General features: G+C 35.2%; 3 protein-coding genes and 1 long non-coding RNA gene across 7 annotated transcripts; 2 read left to right on the forward strand and 2 right to left on the reverse strand.

The window, feature by feature from the left end:
- Window positions 1-215: 215 nt before the first annotated feature.
- Window positions 216-7,638, reverse strand: LOC100185063 (ectodysplasin-A). The gene is made up of 9 exons (XM_018817084.2): window positions 7,530-7,638; window positions 6,581-6,900; window positions 5,931-6,020; window positions 5,651-5,756; window positions 5,195-5,388; window positions 4,661-4,721; window positions 4,400-4,518; window positions 2,687-2,798; window positions 216-1,143 (listed from the first exon to the last, which is right to left on the reverse strand). The coding sequence occupies exons 2-9, from the start codon at window positions 6,884-6,886 to the stop codon at window positions 1,016-1,018; spliced, it is 1,116 nt and encodes a 371-aa protein (XP_018672629.1). The 5' UTR covers window positions 6,887-6,900; window positions 7,530-7,638; the 3' UTR covers window positions 216-1,015.
- A 3,684-nt stretch (window positions 7,639-11,322) lies between these two features.
- LOC101242407 lies at window positions 11,323-11,952 on the forward strand. The gene has a single exon (XM_004227491.1). The coding sequence runs from the start codon at window positions 11,323-11,325 to the stop codon at window positions 11,950-11,952; it is 630 nt and encodes a 209-aa protein (XP_004227539.1).
- A 1,736-nt stretch (window positions 11,953-13,688) lies between these two features.
- LOC113475655 lies at window positions 13,689-14,726 on the forward strand. Its single transcript, XR_003397405.1, has 2 exons — window positions 13,689-13,869; window positions 13,910-14,726. It is a non-coding gene; the product is annotated as an uncharacterized LOC113475655 (long non-coding RNA).
- A 387-nt stretch (window positions 14,727-15,113) lies between these two features.
- On the reverse strand, window positions 15,114-20,077 carry LOC100182695. 4 transcript variants are annotated; one of them, XM_018817085.2, is made up of 10 exons: window positions 19,829-20,077; window positions 19,381-19,455; window positions 19,125-19,297; window positions 18,714-18,898; window positions 18,325-18,340; window positions 17,626-17,872; window positions 17,239-17,402; window positions 16,866-17,043; window positions 16,572-16,695; window positions 15,114-15,567 (listed from the first exon to the last, which is right to left on the reverse strand). In XM_018817085.2, the coding sequence occupies exons 4-10, from the start codon at window positions 18,851-18,853 to the stop codon at window positions 15,270-15,272; spliced, it is 1,167 nt and encodes a 388-aa protein (XP_018672630.1). In that variant the 5' UTR covers window positions 18,854-18,898; window positions 19,125-19,297; window positions 19,381-19,455; window positions 19,829-20,077; the 3' UTR covers window positions 15,114-15,269. The 4 variants fall into 4 exon arrangements, with proteins under 4 accessions (XP_018672630.1, XP_018672631.1, XP_018672634.1 ...); XM_018817086.2 differs by having other exon boundaries at window positions 19,125-19,288; window positions 19,829-20,054; XM_018817089.2 differs by having other exon boundaries at window positions 19,381-19,457; window positions 19,821-20,016.
- Window positions 20,078-20,955: the final 878 nt, after the last annotated feature.

Raw genomic sequence — 20,955 nt, forward strand, 5'->3', positions numbered from 1 at the left:
GGTGTTGGGGCAATTGTTTTGCCCAGTGACACATATGCCCTAATAGTAGCAGTGACTAACCTTAAATCCATAATAACCTTTATGCTATGTAGTAACCATTGTGGCTCCTACTGAGGTATGTATGGCCGACAAAAACCTGTAAGGGGATCAATAGCCGCGTTTTGACCAATGACACAAATGCAACCTCTGTGCCACGGAAATTACGATCGTCACAATGATGATCTAAACATTTTAATTTGTACAAAGTTATGGAACAAACGATAATTAAATGATGTTGTAACAAGGCACAATTAAAACAATAAACAGCAATTGATTTCTTTGTTTAGTGTTTGGTTATAACAGTATTTCAGAAATACAAAAAAAGGAATATTGAATAAACTAACAAATTAATTTTAGGGGGTAGTGAGTTCAGAAGAAGCAGGTTAATTTAAACACATGGAAATTTAAAATATCTAAATAAAACAGATACATGGCAGTTATAGCAATTTTTTAAAATTAATTTCACATGTTTTGGCAGTAGAGATAGATTATAAAAATCAACAGTAAAACGATACAGAGTTAATTTAAATGATTGTTGGTCAATTGACACAGCGGCAGTAAAAATGATTTGGCTGACTTTTTTAAGTCACAGTGGCTAAAATATTACAAAAGTATGACTGCAACGCTCAATCTAATAGTACGTTCGTCCAAGCATATAAGGAACTATGAAGATAAAATATAATACATTTATCTGTGTGAGGGTAGTAACAATACTGTCCTTGGTTATTTGAATTTCTACAGATAATGAGATAAACTACCAGCGTTCTCTATCTCAATGGAAGTTAAACCTAAAGCCCAACAAAAACTGCAGAATATAAAACTGTAAAAAATCTCACATTTTATAAAAACGATGTTAGAAAAGCACAGTTTGAGTTATAAACTCTTGGGTATTTTCCGCAGTGTGTTTAAAATACAATACAGTCAGTAGAAAATATTTGTGTCCATCACTGGTAGGGTTCACTGATGTTTTACCCAATCACAGCTCATCGTGTGATGACCACTGAACCATTCCAAAGAACGAAACATCCGGTGTCATATCAACTGTTGTTTGTGGATACTTAGTGGACAAATACACATTGTCATATTTATTCATTCTTCGAACACCTGGTAATAAAAAAAACATATTTAATTATAATATATTGGTATAATATAATTCTTGCAAACAATGTTTATAACAATATAATATATATATATATCGGTTTACAATATTCCTTAATTTAACAATAAGCACTAAACAGATCATATTTAAAATTTATGATAAAACAGAAAACAAAGTAAATAATTTAGCAACGACTGGAAATAATTGAATTTCAATTTGTTAAAGAAAAAAGAATCCGGATTAACTTAATTCTTGAACAAATTAAGTTTTGTCCAGATAGCGATAATAATAGATATAAATAAACATCAAATTCACAAACATTAAACATATATCAATTTTCGGTTTGTGTTACACTTTGTTTAAATAAATAAAACTATGATTAGTTAGAGATGCACATTACAGAATTTTCAACCCGTAAGACTTGAATCCTTCGTGTTCAAATCTAATTATAGCATTCGGTATTCTGTTCAGTGACATCATCACATAAAGTTCATTAACAATTTTACAAAAATAATAAATTTGAAAAAATATATTCTTTTATTTGTAAGGATTAAAAAAAACTTTTCCGACGTATATTTAATGGTTGTTATATTTTTCGGGTTAGCGGTTTTTGCACCATCGTTATGCGGAGATTGAAGCTCTCTGTTCCCGCAGGAAAAGACAGGATCTGTGATGTTAATGCGTAACATATGGTGCGAAAATGTCAAATGGGAAAAAATTGGCAAACGATTATCACAACAAAAAAACTACCCAAACGTACAATTTTTTATCATTTCATAGCTCATGATCAAACAAGGCTACTACTGAAGGGTCAATAAACTGATTTATGTGGGTAAAATTATTTTTCTTTATAAATAAAAAAGATTTGAAATTCTAGATTAAAATTCTAAATTAGAAATAAAGTATTCTAGGATATCCTAGAATTCCTAGACATTCTGTCATGTGCATCCCTATAAAAGGCTATTATTGGTCAAACATGTAACTTTAAACATTTGTGTAAAAGCCATATGTGTTGTAATAACAGTTGGAACTGGGCATGCAAAATGTTCAGAGTAATTAGTTCCCACAATATTATCCAACAAATATTTACAGTGTGTGTGTGTGAGTGATGAAGAGTTTAATGATAAAGTAATTAAGCCATATTGGCAACCATAACACAAACACTTAACTTATATTACCTACAATGTTTGCATTTAAAAGCAATAAAACTTAATATGACCAATAATTAAATCAGAATACTCAAACGAAGATAGAAGTGTATGGTGTTTGGCAAATAAGTTTGAAATGAATAAAGACCAACCTGTAATACACTTTTTGTTTCAGATATTTGTGTAAGAATACAAAATTTAAAGTTAGGTATTCTCGGTGTCTGATTGTTATAATATTACTTAATACTTACAAAACATATGCCTAACAATAATGCATACTTTTTTTATAAATTTTAATTTGAAATTATTAAATGATCATAACACCCATGTTCTTTTTCTATTTGGAGGATCACAATTATGAATATACCAAAAGTTTGTCAGATATTTAACATAATATTACCCGAAGTAAAGCATGTGCTACGTTGGGATATACGCTCACATCGCAGAAAAGTATTTCCATTGATTTTCACTTCATGGCTCAGAATATCAGTTGAAGAATCAACTGTGAGTAACTGAAATAAAACAGGAATTGATTTGTTGTTAACTTGTAAGTTGTAACACAGCATTCAATAGTCTTGTTGTGTTTTTTTTACAAAAACTATTGAATAAAAATCACATGCATATTTTCACTTAACTACTGTTTTTTAAATATAGGTTTACCCACAAATAACATTTATTAGACTAAAAATGAAGCTTTATAAGTTGCAAAATTAAATAAGAATGTGCCGAGCAGAGCACGAACTCAAAAGCTCGTGCCTGAGCGTCTCTTTTTTTTTGACGCTTGGCTGAAAAACTGGGTCAAGCGCCGAGCCTTATGCTGTTGCTATAACGTGAACGTGATGGTGGAAAATATCAAAAATGAAAAAAGTTAAGCTACTAAAAGATAACGAGACTAGTGTGAATTTGCTCTCTCCAAGCAGAGCTGCGATTGAGCCGTTTTTTAAGTTATGGACATTTTCTTGTCGCAGCAATAACCGTTAAATTTAACGGCGTATCTGCGTCGCGAAACCGAGATTCGGCGCAACTATTCTCAAGTTCCCCACTGTTGCCAAAATCTACATATGTCCAACCTTACGCGACACGAAATGCCTGTCGCGACGGTAAGTACAGCGTCACTAAAATTTTACTCAGCGTCACTAAAAAAACTGCAGGTATCGCCAAAGTCTGGGTCAGCAACAAAATCACTTAATGAAGTAGAAACTGTGACGTGCACGGATGTACTATTAGATTTAGAGGACAAATATTATATCTTTAAAATTTGAAGTTTTTAATCATTGAACTCGGCGGTATAATATGCCTTGTATGTTTTGTTAAAACATTCTTCGGGACAACTACTCCGGCCTTCTTTGATTTAGTCGTTTTGGTGTTTCATTTAACCACACCAGTGCACACTCAATGTAACGGTATCTCCAGGTTCGTTTAAGTTGCCAAGTGGAAATACGGTTTTAAACCAGCCCTGATCTTTTACAGTCACGCATTGCGCATGTTCTCGTATTAATGTGTGTAAATCAACCCTAAGTTTTAATTCACCATTTGCATTTGCCCGCGGTAGAAACATTAATGTATGCTACACGTGATAAAGTCATTATTTACGCAGGATTTACTTCAGACAGGCAGACTGTTTGTTACGTCATAGTAGGAATTCACACGTTGATTATTTACGTCATAATAGGGACTCACACGTTTATTATTTAACCCGCTGGTGCTTAAAAACAGGGTAAATGTTTGTTTTTTCGCATCTGTCATTTAAGGATTGTCTCGTTCAGTGGCGCAGCCAGGGGGGAGGTTCCGGGGGTCGTTTTTTTTGTCAATTTTTTGTTTGAATTAGTAATTCGGGTTTTACAGAAAAAATAATCACCACCTAGAATGACAGTTAGGATATAAAATAAGCCAAATAAATGTCCTTTTTACCAATAAAAGCTGTTTGTAAGGGGTCCTTTCTTACTCCAACTACCCCATTGCTTTTTATTACCCCACTTTACTATATATATATATATTAAAACAAATACTAAAATTTTTGAAACAAGCCAAAAATATATTTTTGAATGGGTTTTGTTTGCCCAGAAAATACAGGAGAAATGCAAAATTTCATTACCTTAAAAATACAAATTACCTGACTATAAATGTAGTAAGTACCAGGTGATTGAACTTGGATGGATCCATTATGTTGAAAATAACGGAATGTAACATCTGAACTCCATTGACTTTTAATCCAATGGTTAAGAACTCCATCTGAAAAATCTCAGGGTAATTGTGTTTTTGGTAGTTGTAAAATTACTATTATAGTAATTCTCAACTTTTTCTGTTAAATTAACTTGCGGTGCGTGTGATAGTTAATTTAAACCATTTTTCATAAAACAGAGAATCAACTTACCACTTCCACTAAGTACAGATGGCGATCGATCTCCTTCTAAATGCAAAACTGAGGAAGTGAGCTGAAAAGAAATTTTGTTGGACGTCAGCAAACTAAAGAAACCGCAAACAAACTTAACGACTGACGAATATGTTTACAAAGACCAACCTAGCAACCTTGTATTCAGACTTAAGTTTGCCTACAGGGTAAATCCTATTACAAATTATTTGAAGACATTTTTTGACATATATAGAAATAGAAATTACCAGTGCTGAACAATACAAAGCAAGTACTGGTGTGTAAATCTTACATCTTTAAATCAAATACGTCGCTATCTATTGGACCACATGCAAATACTATTCAAAGATATAACAATAGATAGACATTTGTCATTTTCACAAATATGTCAGTTTCATGAATGGGTGGTGACATTATTAAAGTCATGAATCAATAAGGATTGTGAAAATGGAGTTGACAAGAAAACATTACAGCAATATGTTTCTTTTGTGAAGAAATCATTTGGTTTAATTTGTTACAATCGATTTTTTGTCTTACATCTTTTCCAGGTAAACCAGGAGGTCCGGGTCTTCCTTCAGGTCCAATAAAACCCGGTGGTCCTCTGGGGCCCGATGGACCACGCACTGAAGCACCACTTGGGCCAGGAGGGCCTAGTGGGCCAGGTGGACCCTGTTGACCTCTGGCACCATCTCTTCCATCTCGCCCATCCCTGCCAGCAATACCATGCAAACCTATTAAAAAAAGATTCTCTTTGTCAAACAGAAATATATTTGATCATTTATAGGAATAAACCTGATTCACTCAATTGTTGGTTGATAAGATATTTTCTATTCTAACAAATCTATATTGTAATGGTCCTTTCACACTGAATATTACCTACAGTTTTTAAACTTTTTTTAAGCTGAAACCTATTTAATTTAACGAATATATATATTAAATCTCAAAATGTTGGTACACATGTAGTAAACTTCCATCAGGTTGAAACAATCTTACCTGAATTATGTGTCAAATCCGCACGGTTGTTACGTGGTGAAACTGTTACACCGCGTCTTTCTCTAGGTGTTACAAATACATCAGAATTTCCATTAGGTACAGATGCCTGAAGGAATTTAATAAAAGTTATTATCCACCATAGCAGGATTGTCAAAATCAATCTACAATGGTAACCGTTCAGACTTTTCTGTTTTCTTTACTTGGTTCCAACTGTGTAATGACATACGTTCGAATCAACTACTCAATTACATTACGCACACACGACACACAACACACATACCCCTGGTGTCTTGTCACCAACAAGTTTTGAATGATCACCCATTTCTAATGCATCAGGGTTGCGTACTGTGTCCAATTCCAATTGCAAAGACTAAAAGTAATAAACGAATGATGTAACAACTACAATTAGTTTATTCTATATTTAGAGTCATATTAACACACAAATTTTAATAACAAAATGTTATATAATAATATATAATATAGGGTAGGTTTTTTATTTGGTGTTTTTGCATCAGTATTTGATGGAATTCATTCCCACCAAGATCTGACGAGATCGTTAGCGTTGATAGTAGAAGCAAAATTATAAACAGATTTTTGTAGTCTTTCCTATTTACAAGCTGTACTAACCATCATTATTGTTATGTTTTAATTAATACATATGTAGGATAATGATTATTACATTGGTTTTATAGGTATTGGGGTTTGGTATCAAGCATATTAGGTTCATACTATGACACGATAATACTATTAACACAAAACACAGCAACAGTTTTTGGTCATTTTCAAGTTAACTTTTAATGAAGAGAAACTACGGTGCTTTGAAACCAAACATTTTACTAAATGAAAATAAATTCTACACAGTTTGACGAATCTAAGAAATTAATAAGTAAAATAAATAAACAGGCACATATTAACACGCCCAAAGTTTACCACAAAATCTTTTTTCATTTGTTCCATTTCTTCAGAGAGTTGAATATATTTTATAACCCCAACACAGAACACAATAATTATTAAAAACATTGTGCTAACGGCCCACACACAGTTGAGTGATACGCAAGGATGTTTTCTACCATAGTTTTTTTGAGCAGCAGTGGATTTTGAGCATCGATAACTATGAATATCTCTAATGGATGGTGAAATGTAAATGCTTTGTATTTCATCATCTCTGTTCTCAGCTATTCCAGGGCACTCATTCAGGGAAATGCTATTGCGTGATATATCACCTCTTTCATCCATGGTACACCAGATTCCTGAAATTAAAGTACATTATAGAGAAAATGTCATATTTTTTATAAAGAATTTCACAAACATATTTATAATTGATTTACTGACAGTGCAACAAAATACAACTATAAAAAATAAACTAAATTTTGCAACCTAAATTAACAATGCAAAACATTTTCAGTCATAACAATTCGGTCTCGGATTTATATAACCTTGCTCGCTGCTCTGTCCATAACACCGAAACCACCTGACAAACAGCTTTAAACAAACATTTAATATATTCGCAATTACTTCCACAATGCACTTTTGTCTGTTCTACATGTTACAACACTGAACTGGATACAGTGTGGTTGCCTAGATTAGCCGCTGCAGAACCAACAAACATCACGCCTATTAAATTTCCAAGGACCGTAAACTTCTTAATTTTCGCGCGAGATGTTTACTTGAGGTCACGTGGGTAGATCTGGCGCGAGAGTGACGTCACGGACATGAACCGTACTTTTCGTCACAGAATTTCCTTACGTGTGACGTCAACGTCAATTTGGTTAAATTTTTGTCAGTGATTTAAACAAACTAAACTTCAAATGCAAACAGGTAAGTATTTGCAATTAAAGTTAATATATATTCTTGACTTAAATATTGTAGCAAATCTTACCTGCACTCCTTGTATTAATTACGCACTTCGTTCTGACTGATATATTTGAACCGTGTCGTAATATATTCGTTCCGATTAGTATATTTGTACCGGGCGCTATTGTGCATGCGCCGAGACGCTACTTGGAACAAATACAATGACCACCCGGTCCAAATTTAATACGACCCTCCATTGAAAACGTTCCAGACAAAATGTTTACACATTAAAACTTTAGTTGATGATTTAAAGTCATCAGAACTGATTTGGTATTTTATTTGTAGCCTTGAAAAAGTGTATGCTGGTTTAATATAGGCACACTTTACTTATAATTTACTGTGCTGGCTGCTGGTGAACCAAGGTGATTCTACAGTACAAAAATTATAGCGGCAACTTTTAATACCTTCTACGCGTGATACTAACATTAAATTTGGGCACTGTAGTCTTACTAACTAGACCTCAGCGGTACCGATTCTAAAATAAAATTTAAAGATTATTAATATTCGTCATAAAAAAAACATATTTATGGATTTTTTTACCCATCCAGCTTTGAATGTGTTATATCGCTACGTAACACTGAAATTATAGCGTCGCCAACATGCACCTTAAAACGATACGTATTTATTAGAGCTCGTATTGCGTTTGTTTCCACTTACTGGGCAGGCGCAGTAGCGCCATGGTGCAAGTGCCATAGTGCCCGGTGTCGTGATGAATGAATGAAAAAAATAGAATGATATATTCGTTCTGATTAATATATTTGTTCAGGGCGCTATTGCGCATTCAGTAGCTCGGAACAAATACAATACGAGCCCTAATAATTACGTACCGACTAAAAAAGTTCCGGTGAAAAATATTACAAAACATATTCTACCACCTGTATACTGTTGGCGTCGCTATGGTTCCTTTAGGTGTTAGGAGCGCTATAACATATTCGAAGCATGACGTCATATTTTTCGTAACGTCACATATTTTCGTGACGTAACATATTTTTCATGACGTCATATTTTTCGTGACGTCACATATTTTGTGACGTCACTCAGCAGTTCGACAAAAATGCATCTTTGTATAGTAGGGTGGGGGAAGATGGGACACAGACGAGACTTTTTTTTAATTTTCTTTTTACGGACCCCAATTTAATAATAATCAGGAAAATAAGGTTACAGAATTATTCGACAGTATTATCACGACTTTATAAAAACGCCCGTCAAAGCTGATTACTGTTTTTAAATATTAAAAAAATATGTAAAATAGAAACAGTATACTTTGAACAGGTAAAAAATGCAAAATAGTAAGGTGCTATCTTTTAATGCTTGCTAAATCATAGTAAAGCCGATGATTTTTTTTAGTTTGCGTGTGCGAACGATTAAACTAGTTTCATAACTTCATAAAACAACCTTGAATATTTCATTGCCAAACATTGAATATTTCATTTTCATTGAATATTTCATTGCCGAACTTTGAAAAACTTGATTTTAATTTAGTAATTTATACCTTAGGGGTTATTCAACTATAAGATACTGATATAATAAAAAGATAATATTTTGAAAATATATTCGAAGTTTGGTCATTTGCACTTGGTTATAATTTATGAGAAGTGGCTTGTGCCGAAAACAGAGTAGTAATACCCAATTTGTGGCAAAAATAAAAACTTTATCAATAGTTATTATTATTTTTCTGTTATTACAAGTTCAAATACATTTGTAGGATACAATATTTATCCATTGAAGTTCGAACATTACTCATTGTCTTTCAAACAATACCAATTGTTATGCAATAATATAACGTATAGGTAACATGTTAAAAACTATAACAGTAGGGCAAGAAAAAGAATGTTTAGACCTATTTTCAAAGCGTACAGTATTATTTCGTGTTATTTACGTATATTCCTATTTATAAATACACTTAATAATCAAAATTAACAATGATTTTAAACTGTCCCATCTTATCCTGTGTGTTTTCGAATTTGGAAAATTTCACCTGTTTTGTGGATTGCTAAATAACTCTTTGTGTGTTTTATTATATTTTATTAAATTGGTGTCAATTAATAAAGGAATGATAGTACTAATTCGTGGTATTACTCGAAAACCGTCATCTATTTTGATTTTGGAAATATTTGGCAATATGTGCTTAAGTGTCCCATATTCCCCCATTGTACTATATAGTAGTGTAATGTCGTGTGAGTAACATTATTATTTTATTGACACCCACACTGTTTTTGTTTTTCACTTCACGTAAAAGTTGTACTTTTGCTAGTTTAATTTTGATTGTATTTCTTATCACTATTTTATTTACAAACAACTCGTTTCTTACACTTGTTTAACGTTTTCGCGTGTTCTTTGTCGATATAGTCTGACTATGCTGCGTGTCACGTGCCGTGCACCACGCGCGTCTTCAGGACAACACTAAAGGAGGGAGGAGAAACTGAGTACTAAAAGGAGGGAAGGGAGGGAAGGAGGGAAGGAGGAAAAATACCATTACTAAAAGGAGGGAAGAAAGCAAAATGGAGGGACGGAGGGAAACTATAATTCCTTTGCTTAAACCCTATAGGCGGAGGGACAGAGGGAAACTATTTTTTACCCAAAATAAGAGGAGGGACGGTAGGGAAACTGGTGAAGGGGCGGAGGGAAACTGGTGGAGGGACGGAGGAAAACTATTTTTCACTCAAAATAAGTGGAGGGACGGTAGGGAAATGGTGGAGGGACGGAGGGAAACTATTTTTAACTCAAAATAAGTAGAGGGACGGTATAGGGAAATGGTGGAGGGACGGAGGGACGGAGGGAAATGGTTGAGGGACGGAGGGAAATGGTGGAGGGACGGAGGGAAACTATTTTTGTGCCACGTCGCCGGGCCTGTGAGGAAAAGGTGGTTCTGGTTATATATCAGAAACAGGTAATTATCTTAACGAGGAGAGGTCCAATGGTGCTAATCCTGGTTAATGGTAGGAGGCAGAGGTGCGTTCTGGAAATTGTAGCACCTTACACTATTAAATTAGGATAACATAAAATGTAATGATGCAAGTGTGATGACGTCACGAAATTTCCTAGAATATTTTTTCCCAGAATAAACCCCACCTAATACGCGAATGAACTTGCGACATGGTCCTTTGCATCCACGCATTTTTTTAACAAAATAACAAGCCAAATACATCATTTCATTATTACCTACGCATTAAATGATTTCTATGATGTGTCTCTGGTGAGACTTGAGAAATATTTTGAGAGCAATTGTTTTGCGTATTTACAGGTATACTCCAAAGTAGTAACCAACGAGGCAGAGTATTGAAAAAACAATTAATGTGAGCATATACGGACTAACGGACACCATATCGTTACTGTGGATCGTATTATTTTACACAGACACAAGTGAAAAAGGTTCGAAGTCGCCGCGATAAACGTCAATCCCATGTCTGAATCCCATGTCTGATTAGAAACTCTAAGGCATGTCTATCATGCCAACAATCGAAGGTCGGTCGCCATACATTTAGCAGCATTCAAACCATATATGTTCCTTCCCAGTGATTCCACAGCGTTCACATTGATATAGCTGACCCACTACCATGTTGCGAGGGTTATCGCTACATCCTGCTAATAATTGATAGATTCACCCGATACCCTGTAGTTATACCCATGACCGATATCCGTACCGACACGGTTGTACACGCGTTCTGCTTTCATTGGGTTTAGCTAACTTTTGTGCGCCTGCACAAATACCGACTGACCGAGGCGCACAGTTCACCTCGGCTACCTGGTCCGACTTGGCCAAATTTCTGGGGGCCAAACTAATTTTTACCACCAGTTTTCATCCCATGTTTTACGGTATGGCGGAACGTTTTTTCCGTTCATTAAAAGCATCTATTATGGCTCAAACCAACGAAAATGGTTGGTTAGGCAACCTTCCTTGGGTCATGCTCGGTTTACGGTCTGCATATAAGCAAGATTTAAATGTTCATGTGCCGAGTTGGTGTACGGTACAACTCTTCGTTTACCAGGACAGTTCTTTGAGAAACCAGACTCAATTTGGACCAGCGTTCGTTTCTTGCCGATTTGCAAAATCGTATGAACAAACATCGCCCGACTCTCGCGCGACCTCTACTGCGCAACCCGTCATACATAGATCCCAACCTCTGGTCCTGCTCGCATGTGTTTGTTCGGGTATAGATCGTCTCAAAAGGGCACTGGAACGTCCTTACGAAGGTCCTTTCCGAGTTGTTGGACGCGCGAAGACATACTTCACGATTGATTTTGGCACACGAGTCACTACTGTTTCCATAGACCGCTTAAAACCTGCAAATACTCTATTGGATATAACGGACAGTCTCGACAATGCTGCTGGTAGTCCAGTTTGCAGAGTGGAAGGTGAAAACGACATTTTTACCATGAACCCTGATGTCGGATCTTTTAATGCAGATCCAAACACGACCCCTAGTCCTTCACCTTTGAATGAATGAATGAATGAATGAATGAATGAATGAATGAATGAATGAATGAATGAATGAATGAATGTAACTTACTTTATCCTCGCGTGGCCGGAAAACGACAGTCGTTATAACACGGGTTTAATACCTCATGCCAGCTTACGAGTTACCATGTATGTTACTTTGTGGGTAATTATTTTTTTGGGATTTTTTTTATATATTGCTGTTAATTTAGACAACTCATTAGTGACCACTGGGTTGGAGCAATTGCCGTTAAGTGTCTTGCCCAAGGACACATACGCCCACCCTTTACCCATTCTTCCATAGCAATCTTCACCGACCGAGCCCATCATTCCCGATATACCCGTTCGTACCAGCAGGGCTGGCCGATTACTTCGCCGCCCGGCACGCTGGAAAATTCACCATTTCCCTACCGTCCCTCCACTTATTTAAGGTTAAAAATAGTTTCCCTCCGTCCCTCCACTAGTTTCCTTACCGTCCCTCCACTTATTTGAGGTAAAAAATAGTTTCCCTCCGTCCCTCCACTAGTTTCCCTACCGTCCCTCCACTTATTTGAGGTAAAAAATAGTTTCCCTCCGCCCTCCACCAGTTTCCCTGAGTCCCTCCACCATTTCCTTACCGTCCCTCCACTTATTTTGGGTAAAATATACAGTTTTCCTCTGTCCCTCCGCCCATAGGGTTTAAGCAAAGGAATTATAGTTTCCCCCGTCCCTCCATTTTGCTTCCTTCCCTCCTTTTAGTACTCAGTTTCCCTCCGTCCCTCCTTTTAGTGTTGTCCGTCTCCTCATAGTTTTGGGGTCATTGGGCAGTTCGTTGTAGGCTCGTCGTTGCTATACGTATGTGTTATTGGGGCCCAAGGATACAGAACCAACCCAAGAACTCTATCTCATATTTGTGCACGGAGAGTTGGAATATTTTATTAAGAATATGCTTAAGATGAAAAGGCAAAACACTAGTGCTGTGTAGATGTGGCAAATATTTTTATGGAGTTAAAATTTAACTTACATAACCCCCCCCCCCCCCCCCCCCCCCAAAAAGGGGGCAAAGTGTGTTTTGGAAAAGCTTAAGAAAAAAGGAGAAATATATGTAATGGTGTTTATTACAGAAGTTTGAGATTTCTACGAAAACTGTAACCAATGTCTGTACGGTTATAGCGATCAAAAGTGGCGTCGATCCGCCGAACTGGCTTCGTAATTAGGGAATAATTCATGCGTATTTTTTTTGTTTTTTTTGGGAAAAAAAATACGAATTTAACATTATCCTTGCGTGGCCGAAAAAGTCGTTATCACACGGGTGTTTTGTTTTATACACCTCGTGTGTAGGCCAACGTCGGTGTAGTCTAAGTATGTGTTACTTGTTTTGCGGATTTTTCATGTGTGGCTGATAATTTGGACAACCCAACTATTGACCACTGGGTTGGATCAATTGTTGTAGGGTGATTTGCCCTCTGTAAATCGCTATGACCGTACATTGATAAAGTTTTTATTTATGCTATAAAATTGGGTATTACTACTCTGTTTTTGACACAAGCCATTTCTCATAAATTATCACCAAGTGCAAATGAACAAATTTCGAATATATTTTCAAAATATTATCTTTTTATTATATCACTATCTTATAGTTGAATAACCACTGAGGTATAAATTACTAAACTAAAAGCAAATCTTTAAAAGTTTGGCAATGAAAACATACAAAAATACAATGTGGTGGAAGATGGGACTCTAAATTGAAATATATTTACATTAGCAGTATTCTGCAACTTGTAGTTAGCCTACCGAGTTTAACAGGCTGTGCTAGTTTCTTTGCCATTGTAGCGATTGAGCGTGTTTCGAGCACAGATATATATTATAGTTTTTCAAATTAACTTAATGCATAAAGACCGAATATTAAACAGTCGTGTTGCGTAACTATTCCATCTGGCGTAACTGTGTTTATGATTGAGTGACACATCTTGCGTTTTTCCAACAAGGCAGGAAACTATCTGCCCAGTCTGCCCGTTCGGCGAACAGACGCCACTTTTCAGTGTAAAACGTTCTTTCCTGTTACTGCTTTGTGTTTTATGCTATAAAAGCCCCCCTATATTCTGTGTTGCGAGGGCAGTAGGAGCTCTCTTACACTCTTGCTGTCCTCACGTTTGTCCCTAGCCTGATGCCGCTCGTTTGTCCGCTAATAAAATGAGTTGTTGCCTTTTAGCGTTATGGAGTCGCTACGTTGCGATGGGTGCTAGCGTGAACGAATCTACTGCACCCCCCTCCACGATGCGTTGAGATGGGCGCGACCGTTGAACCTTACTTACATTACCGGACCCCCTACACCATGTAAACTTCATATATATAACGTCGAACCGATATTTTTCTGTTGTTTTTATCTCAAATTAAAGTCATATTGACCCCTGCCTATTTTCTTCATGCTTATATCTCAGCGTTTTTTTTACAAAACTATAACTAATTTTATGAGACAAAGTCAAACTGTACGGAATATTCAAGGTTGTTTTATGAAGCTAAGAAACTAGTTTAGTCGTTCGCACACCCAAACAAAAAATTCATTGGCTTTACTATGATTTAGCAAGCATTAAAAAATAGCACCTTACTATTTTGCATTTTTTACTTGTTTAAAGTATAGTGTTTCTATTTTACATACTTTTTTAATATTTAAAAGCAGTAATCAGCTTTGACGAGCGTTTTATAAAGCCGTGATAATACTGTCGAATAATTCTGTAACCTTATTTTCCTGATTATCATTAAATGGGGGTCCGTAAAAAGAAAATTAAAAAAAGTCTCGTATGATAAAGTGTCCCATCTTCCCCCACCCTTATTATTTTTCTACAGTTTCAAGTTGGTCATAAAGTATTAGAAATTATATTATGAATAAATGAATATATTATAAACCTAATTAAGCAATATTTCGCTAAAAATAAGCACCTCAATGTTGATACGCGCATAAACCGAAGACCATGCAAAATGACGCGGTGATCGCTATTCGCATAAACACAGTGGTTGCAGAGTCGACCTTTACAAGCAATAACGTCATGTATAACAACGTTTTTATATTGTTACGTCACCATAGCAACTATTTCCAGCGAGTTGGTGACATAAATATTTTCTTTCATATGATTTAACCCCACATCATACTGGTGTTCTTAACTTTGCCATTAATGATCAATCAAAGATACATTTAAACATGATCAAATGTTTTGTTTATTTTATACCAGAAATATCTACAATAACAACTTAAAGTATTGACTATGAGAATTTGACTAAAGACCATATGCGTGGAACCGTTTTATTTTTTTGTTTCTGGATTTCATAATAGAAAAAAAAGTTTTACGCTTATTTAATAAAAAATATATCATCAAGCAATTCTGAATCATCAGCGTCAAAGGTGGTTGAGATCAGAGGGGCGTCTGGTTTTTCACGTAGTACTCCCCATTTTAAAACATTACCGCTAGGTGGGGATAGATCGACAGTGTCGACTAAGTCACTTAACATACTCAAGTTGTTCATTGTAACTTGAGAACGAGAATTTGTGTCTTCTGTGTTGCTAAGATGACGGGTACTTTCGTTAGTGAGAGACATGTTTGGATATCTATGCAGCGAGGAATGGTGAATTCTTGGTGTGTGGGTATACCTGGGAATATATATATATATGTTGCACACGTATTCTATTCTATATGGGGGAGGTTGCGTAGCCTGGCCATGGATTTGGACAAGGATTGGTCTATTACCCAACACTCAGTTCAGTCGGGTGCTGCCACATTGGCCTCATTAGTCTTTGGAGCCTGTCACTTTTCCAAAGGTAGGCGACAAGGACTTTAATGGTAATGAGATCTTTCCTTGTCCCCATAAGAAAAAGTGTCACTCAACTTTGACTGTTTTTAGTTTCTAAACTACTCAGTACTCAATAAAATTTAAATTTTAAATTTGGTATAATGAATGCTTCTTCTAAATTCAAAGCAAAATTTTCTTTAGTAGTTGAGAAACTAGAAACAGTCAAAGTTACACATTTTCTTATAGGAAATCTTATGCATTATCGCGCGGCCTTTTTTTACTCCAATGGTTGGAATTGCAATTTTAACTCTCATTTTTTCAGAAGCCAGTTCATTGTTTTAAACTTTGGTGGTAACTTTAGATAACATTTGAGCATTTCTATTAACACAAATTTTGATTTTTTGTATGCCCTTGTCATGCCCTTTTCATCGAATAACCGCTGACAACATATGCCAGTTTCTAAGGCTGAGAATTTATATAAAACCCATATGAGTTGGAAGAATTACAGGTTAAATATTTTGCCCAATAGCACATACCCCCATTGTAGCATCGATGAGCCTTGAACTCCTGACCTCTCGCTAACCACTACGGCAAGCCCCGGTTTTATTATTAAAAGAAAATATGTACTGGTCCCTGGTTACATCTCCCTAAATGTGAAGTTTAGCTGCACAGATGATTTATATCGCGGTGGCAAAACGGTTAGGGCGCCCGTCCCTAACCCACAAAGTAACATACATGGTAACTCGTCAGCTGGCACGAGGTGTATGAACATCCGTATTATAACAACTGTTGTTTCATGTGAAGATAAAGTAAGTTACAATCATATGATTACATACATTACATATAAATAATTAAAGTGATTACCTGTTACTGCCCGACCATGATTTTTCATGGGGTGATTTCTTTGAACTTGAGTAATCATGATGATGATGATACATGTGATCTGGTCCACGAGAACTTATGTCATACTCAGACATGTTTAATGAACCTTTAACACATTAATACAAAATTGTCATGCACTGGTGCATATCCTAATTCACAAGTGTTTTCTTGGCAAAGATTTTTGCAAATATATATTTACTTTTGCAACTGATTATATATTGAATTATTGCTTTCATTCCGAACAACTAAAATAACTAATATTTTGGTTTCGCGTACTTTTGTTAAGTGACTTGTTATACATTGGTATCACAGGTGTTATAACTGGTGGTGGCATCTCATCATTCCTCCGTATGTTGTAAACATCTGTACTACCATCATATGTTGCTGATGGGGATACATTGGAACTCGTGTTGTTAAATAATCGGTTCTTGGTTGAATATTCATTGTGTGTTTTCTGTAATTAGCAACCAAGTAGCAAATTAAGGCAAAGCATTTTTATTCTGAACGTAGCAATCATGGTGGGCATATAGTTTGGGCATGAATCATGCATGGTTATTAAATGAATGAGCAATAACAAGGTATAGATAATTGAAAAAGCTGCAAACAAACATGAATTAAACTTTCCATCAAGTGTTGTACATTCACTCACCTTTAATTCACTTTGTCTAAGTCTTAATATTTTTTCTTGTTCAGAGAGCATTTGTTGCAAACGAATTTGTTCTTTTTCCAGAGCAAATTTCTGTTCCATTAGTGCTTCACGTCGTCCACGGGGACTCAACTTTTCAACTTTTTCTTCAAAAGCACTGGTCATGTCTGCATTGTAATCATATGCTAATCATATCAGCTTACAATTCAGTAATGTGAAGATGTATCAAACATAGCATTACACATTCTGCATGGTGTATCTGGTAATTGGAAATAGGTTACGTTGAATTTATATATGTATTGATATGATAAGTAGTACAGTAATTTTACACACACATGCACTTTGACTTTGATGTCTATCTAGGGACTGCTTATTAAATGAAAGACTTACTTTGAACATATGTTTCAGTGTCTTCTATTGATGATGGATTTATGATGGATTGGTTCCAACGATCTTCCATGTAATTTGTATCATATGATGAGCGTTTTGAACTCATGGGATCATATGATGCTTTTGTTTGATAAGGAACTTTTACAGACTTTTCAAATGAATTATCATGTGAACGGTGTTGTTGAGTGATTTCATTTGAAAGCTGTCTTAAATGGTGTGGAAGTTCACAAGTTGAAGTTGGGATAGACTGAAAGAGAGTATAACACTTTTTACAATAGTTAATAATTCTTAAACCTATTATAGATATTTAGAGATGCACAACTTGTGTTTAAACTTTGTATAAAATTACCCAAAAGATAAACACTTCAGTTTAAGAGTCAATTAATTTGCAGAACTCTGAAATATTTGTCCGGCGCCGTGGCAAAGTGGTAAGTGCCCATGTCACTGGCACTGCTGCCATTGTGGGGTGTGTGTTATTGGGCAAGACATTTAACAGCAGTTGTTCCGACCCGAATTATCAGTCATACATAAAAAAATCCCTCTCTAAAAAAAAATAATCACCTACTTAGTAGCATACTAGTAACTCGTAAGCTGGCACAAGGTGTGTGGACACCAGTGTTATAATGACTGTCCTTTTCCAGCAACGCGAGGATAAAGTAAATTACATTCATATATCATGTACTCGCAAGCTTTTCTTACCTTTGATTCTGATGATCTGTAACAATATTAAATTCAAATTATTTACAAATTAAATTTATGGCTGCATGCAAAGTACGGAGTATCTTTATGAATATATTATTAGTATCAAAATCAACTATCAACAATCAACATCACAATCAAATTTATTACTAAATGCATCCATAAAATTAAAATGGCAACTGGTTTAATATTGTCTAATTTTTCTAGTTAAAAAATACATATCACTATGTCTAACACAGTATGTGTCTATCTGCCCCAAGCAGCCAATTATTTGAGACTTACAAAATTTCAATTGTTAGTTACTGGGCTTTTCTAAACTACTCAGATAATTGCATACAGACTTAAACTACATTAATTTAGTTTGGTTTTTAATATTTTAGTGAACTTACGTTGCATTTGATGAAATAAGTGGAACAGTGGTTAACAGTTTATGAATATCTGAAGCAACATCTTTCTGCTGTTGGTTTATTTGCTCTTGGTAATGACTAAGCAGTGTTTGGCACTCTCGATATTGCTTCAGAACCATCATCTGCTCATTCTCAATTTGTTTCTTGTCTTCTTTTAATTCTTTTAACTAAAAAAGAATTTTTACTTTGCGACACACAATTGACAAAAAATACGGGTAGAATAAAACAGCTTTGGAAATGATTAAAATATTTGGTATGTGTTGTGTCCAATTTAAAAGTAACTTAGTTTAGTAAAACATATCAAAAGATCGGAATGTGCCTGAACATTTGGAAACTTATGTGCCATGTAAGTCTCTATCATAGTAATGTTTCCCAAAACACATCTCAAAATACCTGTTGATGAAACCGTTTTCTTTCCTCCCCAAGTTTTGTTTCACTTTCTTGTTTTTCCTCGGATGCTTTAGCAAGTTCTTTCACAAGGTTTGCGATTCTCTCTTTGTCTTCTGGACATAAATCTCTTAGTGATGCCAGCTTTGAAGAAGATGAAATTTCATCATCTGCATTAACTGAGGATAATTAATATTGAAAATTAGAACCAAACTCAAGTTTTGTAAAGATTAAAGAAAGACTAGTTTTATTTTATACATACCTTTTGCTTCAATTGCTTTGCCTTTTATTTTTGACGAGCAACATACTTTAGAATCGAATTAGGTCTTACAGCATGCTAAAAATAAATTGTTTAGAATATGTAAGTCCACACATTTCAGTGTTACATGATGAACAGTAGGTATATACAGTGGTGCAGTCCGAAAAGGATAAAGAAGGGGTTTTAAAAAAAGAAAACTGTGTTCCATTGGCAGATTTACTCCGCAGGCACAGTTTGTTTGTTCAGTTTAAAACGTTATTTAGTTGAAATGCAAGTGAAAATCCACGCACAAAAGTTAAAAAGATCCCTCCTTGTAATAATAACAGTCTTATTAATTTACCTGACATAGGCAGTATGTGTAGGCAGATAGGCTATACATTAAAATTTCACCAAGTCAAATACCACATTTTAAAATACAAACACAAAATTAATGCAGAAAGTTCTATTTGACCTTTTTTGTCTCCTTTTTTAAAGATGAAACTGTTTTTTTTCGTGGCTCTGGTTTAATGTTTCCGCTTCTGTTTCGAAGATCTACACCAGGAACAAACGATAATTTGTCGGCATTTTCTTCTGTTGCACTTGACCAATAAATATCTGGTTCCACAGTCATGCTTTTCCTATGTAACAATGTTTCCTGTAACAAATTATTAGCAAAACGTACATTGTTCATCTATTAAACTAGCCAATTGCCAAAACACCAGAAAACTTGCGGTAACTTGAAACTAACTGTAAACAAACCAGTAGAAATCAAAATTGCCGCTGATTAAAGAGAGCATCATTGTTTAAAAATTAAATATATCGCTGCGTATAAGTTCACATAACATTATAGGAATTATAAAACACAAAAAAATATTTTACAATTTTGCGTTAGTGTACTTAATAAGAGAAGTGTTGCAAATTATTAACGGTATATAAATAAATAACAACATCACCTTTAAACATGCGCCTCTAGTGGAAATCATTTTCCATGTTGCAAGCATCAGAAACACCACTAAAATCCTGGCAGAATTCTGCTGAAGCACTAAACCGTCATTTTGACAAAAATCAAATTTTTACAAAAACAGTGTTGCCGAAAAAATAACAATAAAAACGCAGGGTAGAAAATACCGGAAATGTGTTAATGTTTAACTTTAGATGATCCCGCTAAGAAATCTGTAACTTTTAAATGCAAAAGGACAACGGATTCTAGTAGAGTGAATGTATCTCTTTGATTTAAAAAAATATAATCGCACCCCCATCGTAACGATTTTTTTTAAATCGAGTTAACACTATTACCGAAAACCGCAATTTTACCCCAAAAAGTGCTCATATTCAAATCGTCCTGCTAGGAAATCTGTAACTTTTAAATGCAAAACGACAACGGATCTTGGTAAAGTGAATGTATCTCTTGGATTTAAAAAAATAAAATCGCGCCCCCATCGTAACGATTTTTTTTTAAATCGAGTCAACATTATTACCGAAAACCGCGAATTTTACCCCAAAATGTGCTCATATTCAAATCGTCCTGCTAGGGAATCTGTAACTTTTAAATGCAACGGGACAACGGATTCTAGTAGAGTGAATGTATCTCTCTGATTT

This window comes from Ciona intestinalis, unplaced genomic scaffold (assembly GCF_000224145.3).
Source record: "Ciona intestinalis unplaced genomic scaffold, KH HT001118.1, whole genome shotgun sequence".
NCBI lineage: Eukaryota > Metazoa > Chordata > Ascidiacea > Phlebobranchia > Cionidae > Ciona > Ciona intestinalis.

Coding starts and splice junctions, on each gene's coding strand:
- LOC100185063 (XM_018817084.2), bottom strand. CDS start 6,886: ATGGATGAAAGAGGTGATATATCACGCAATAGCATTTCCCTGAATGAG. Junction 6,021..6,580: donor AAATGAAAAAAGATTTTGTG/GTAAACTTTGGG, acceptor TATTACTTTTAG/TCTTTGCAATTGGAATTGGA. Junction 4,519..4,660: donor ATCTGTACTTAGTGGAAGTG/GTAAGTTGATTC, acceptor GAGATTTTTCAG/ATGGAGTTCTTAACCATTGG.
- LOC101242407 (XM_004227491.1), top strand. CDS start 11,323: ATGGCGGAACGTTTTTTCCGTTCATTAAAAGCATCTATTATGGCTCAA.
- LOC100182695 (XM_018817085.2), bottom strand. CDS start 18,853: ATGATGGTTCTGAAGCAATATCGAGAGTGCCAAACACTGCTTAGTCAT. Junction 17,403..17,625: donor CACTGAAACATATGTTCAAA/GTAAGTCTTTCA, acceptor ATTACAATGCAG/ACATGACCAGTGCTTTTGAA. Junction 17,044..17,238: donor TTAGACAAAGTGAATTAAAG/GTGAGTGAATGT, acceptor TGCTAATTACAG/AAAACACACAATGAATATTC.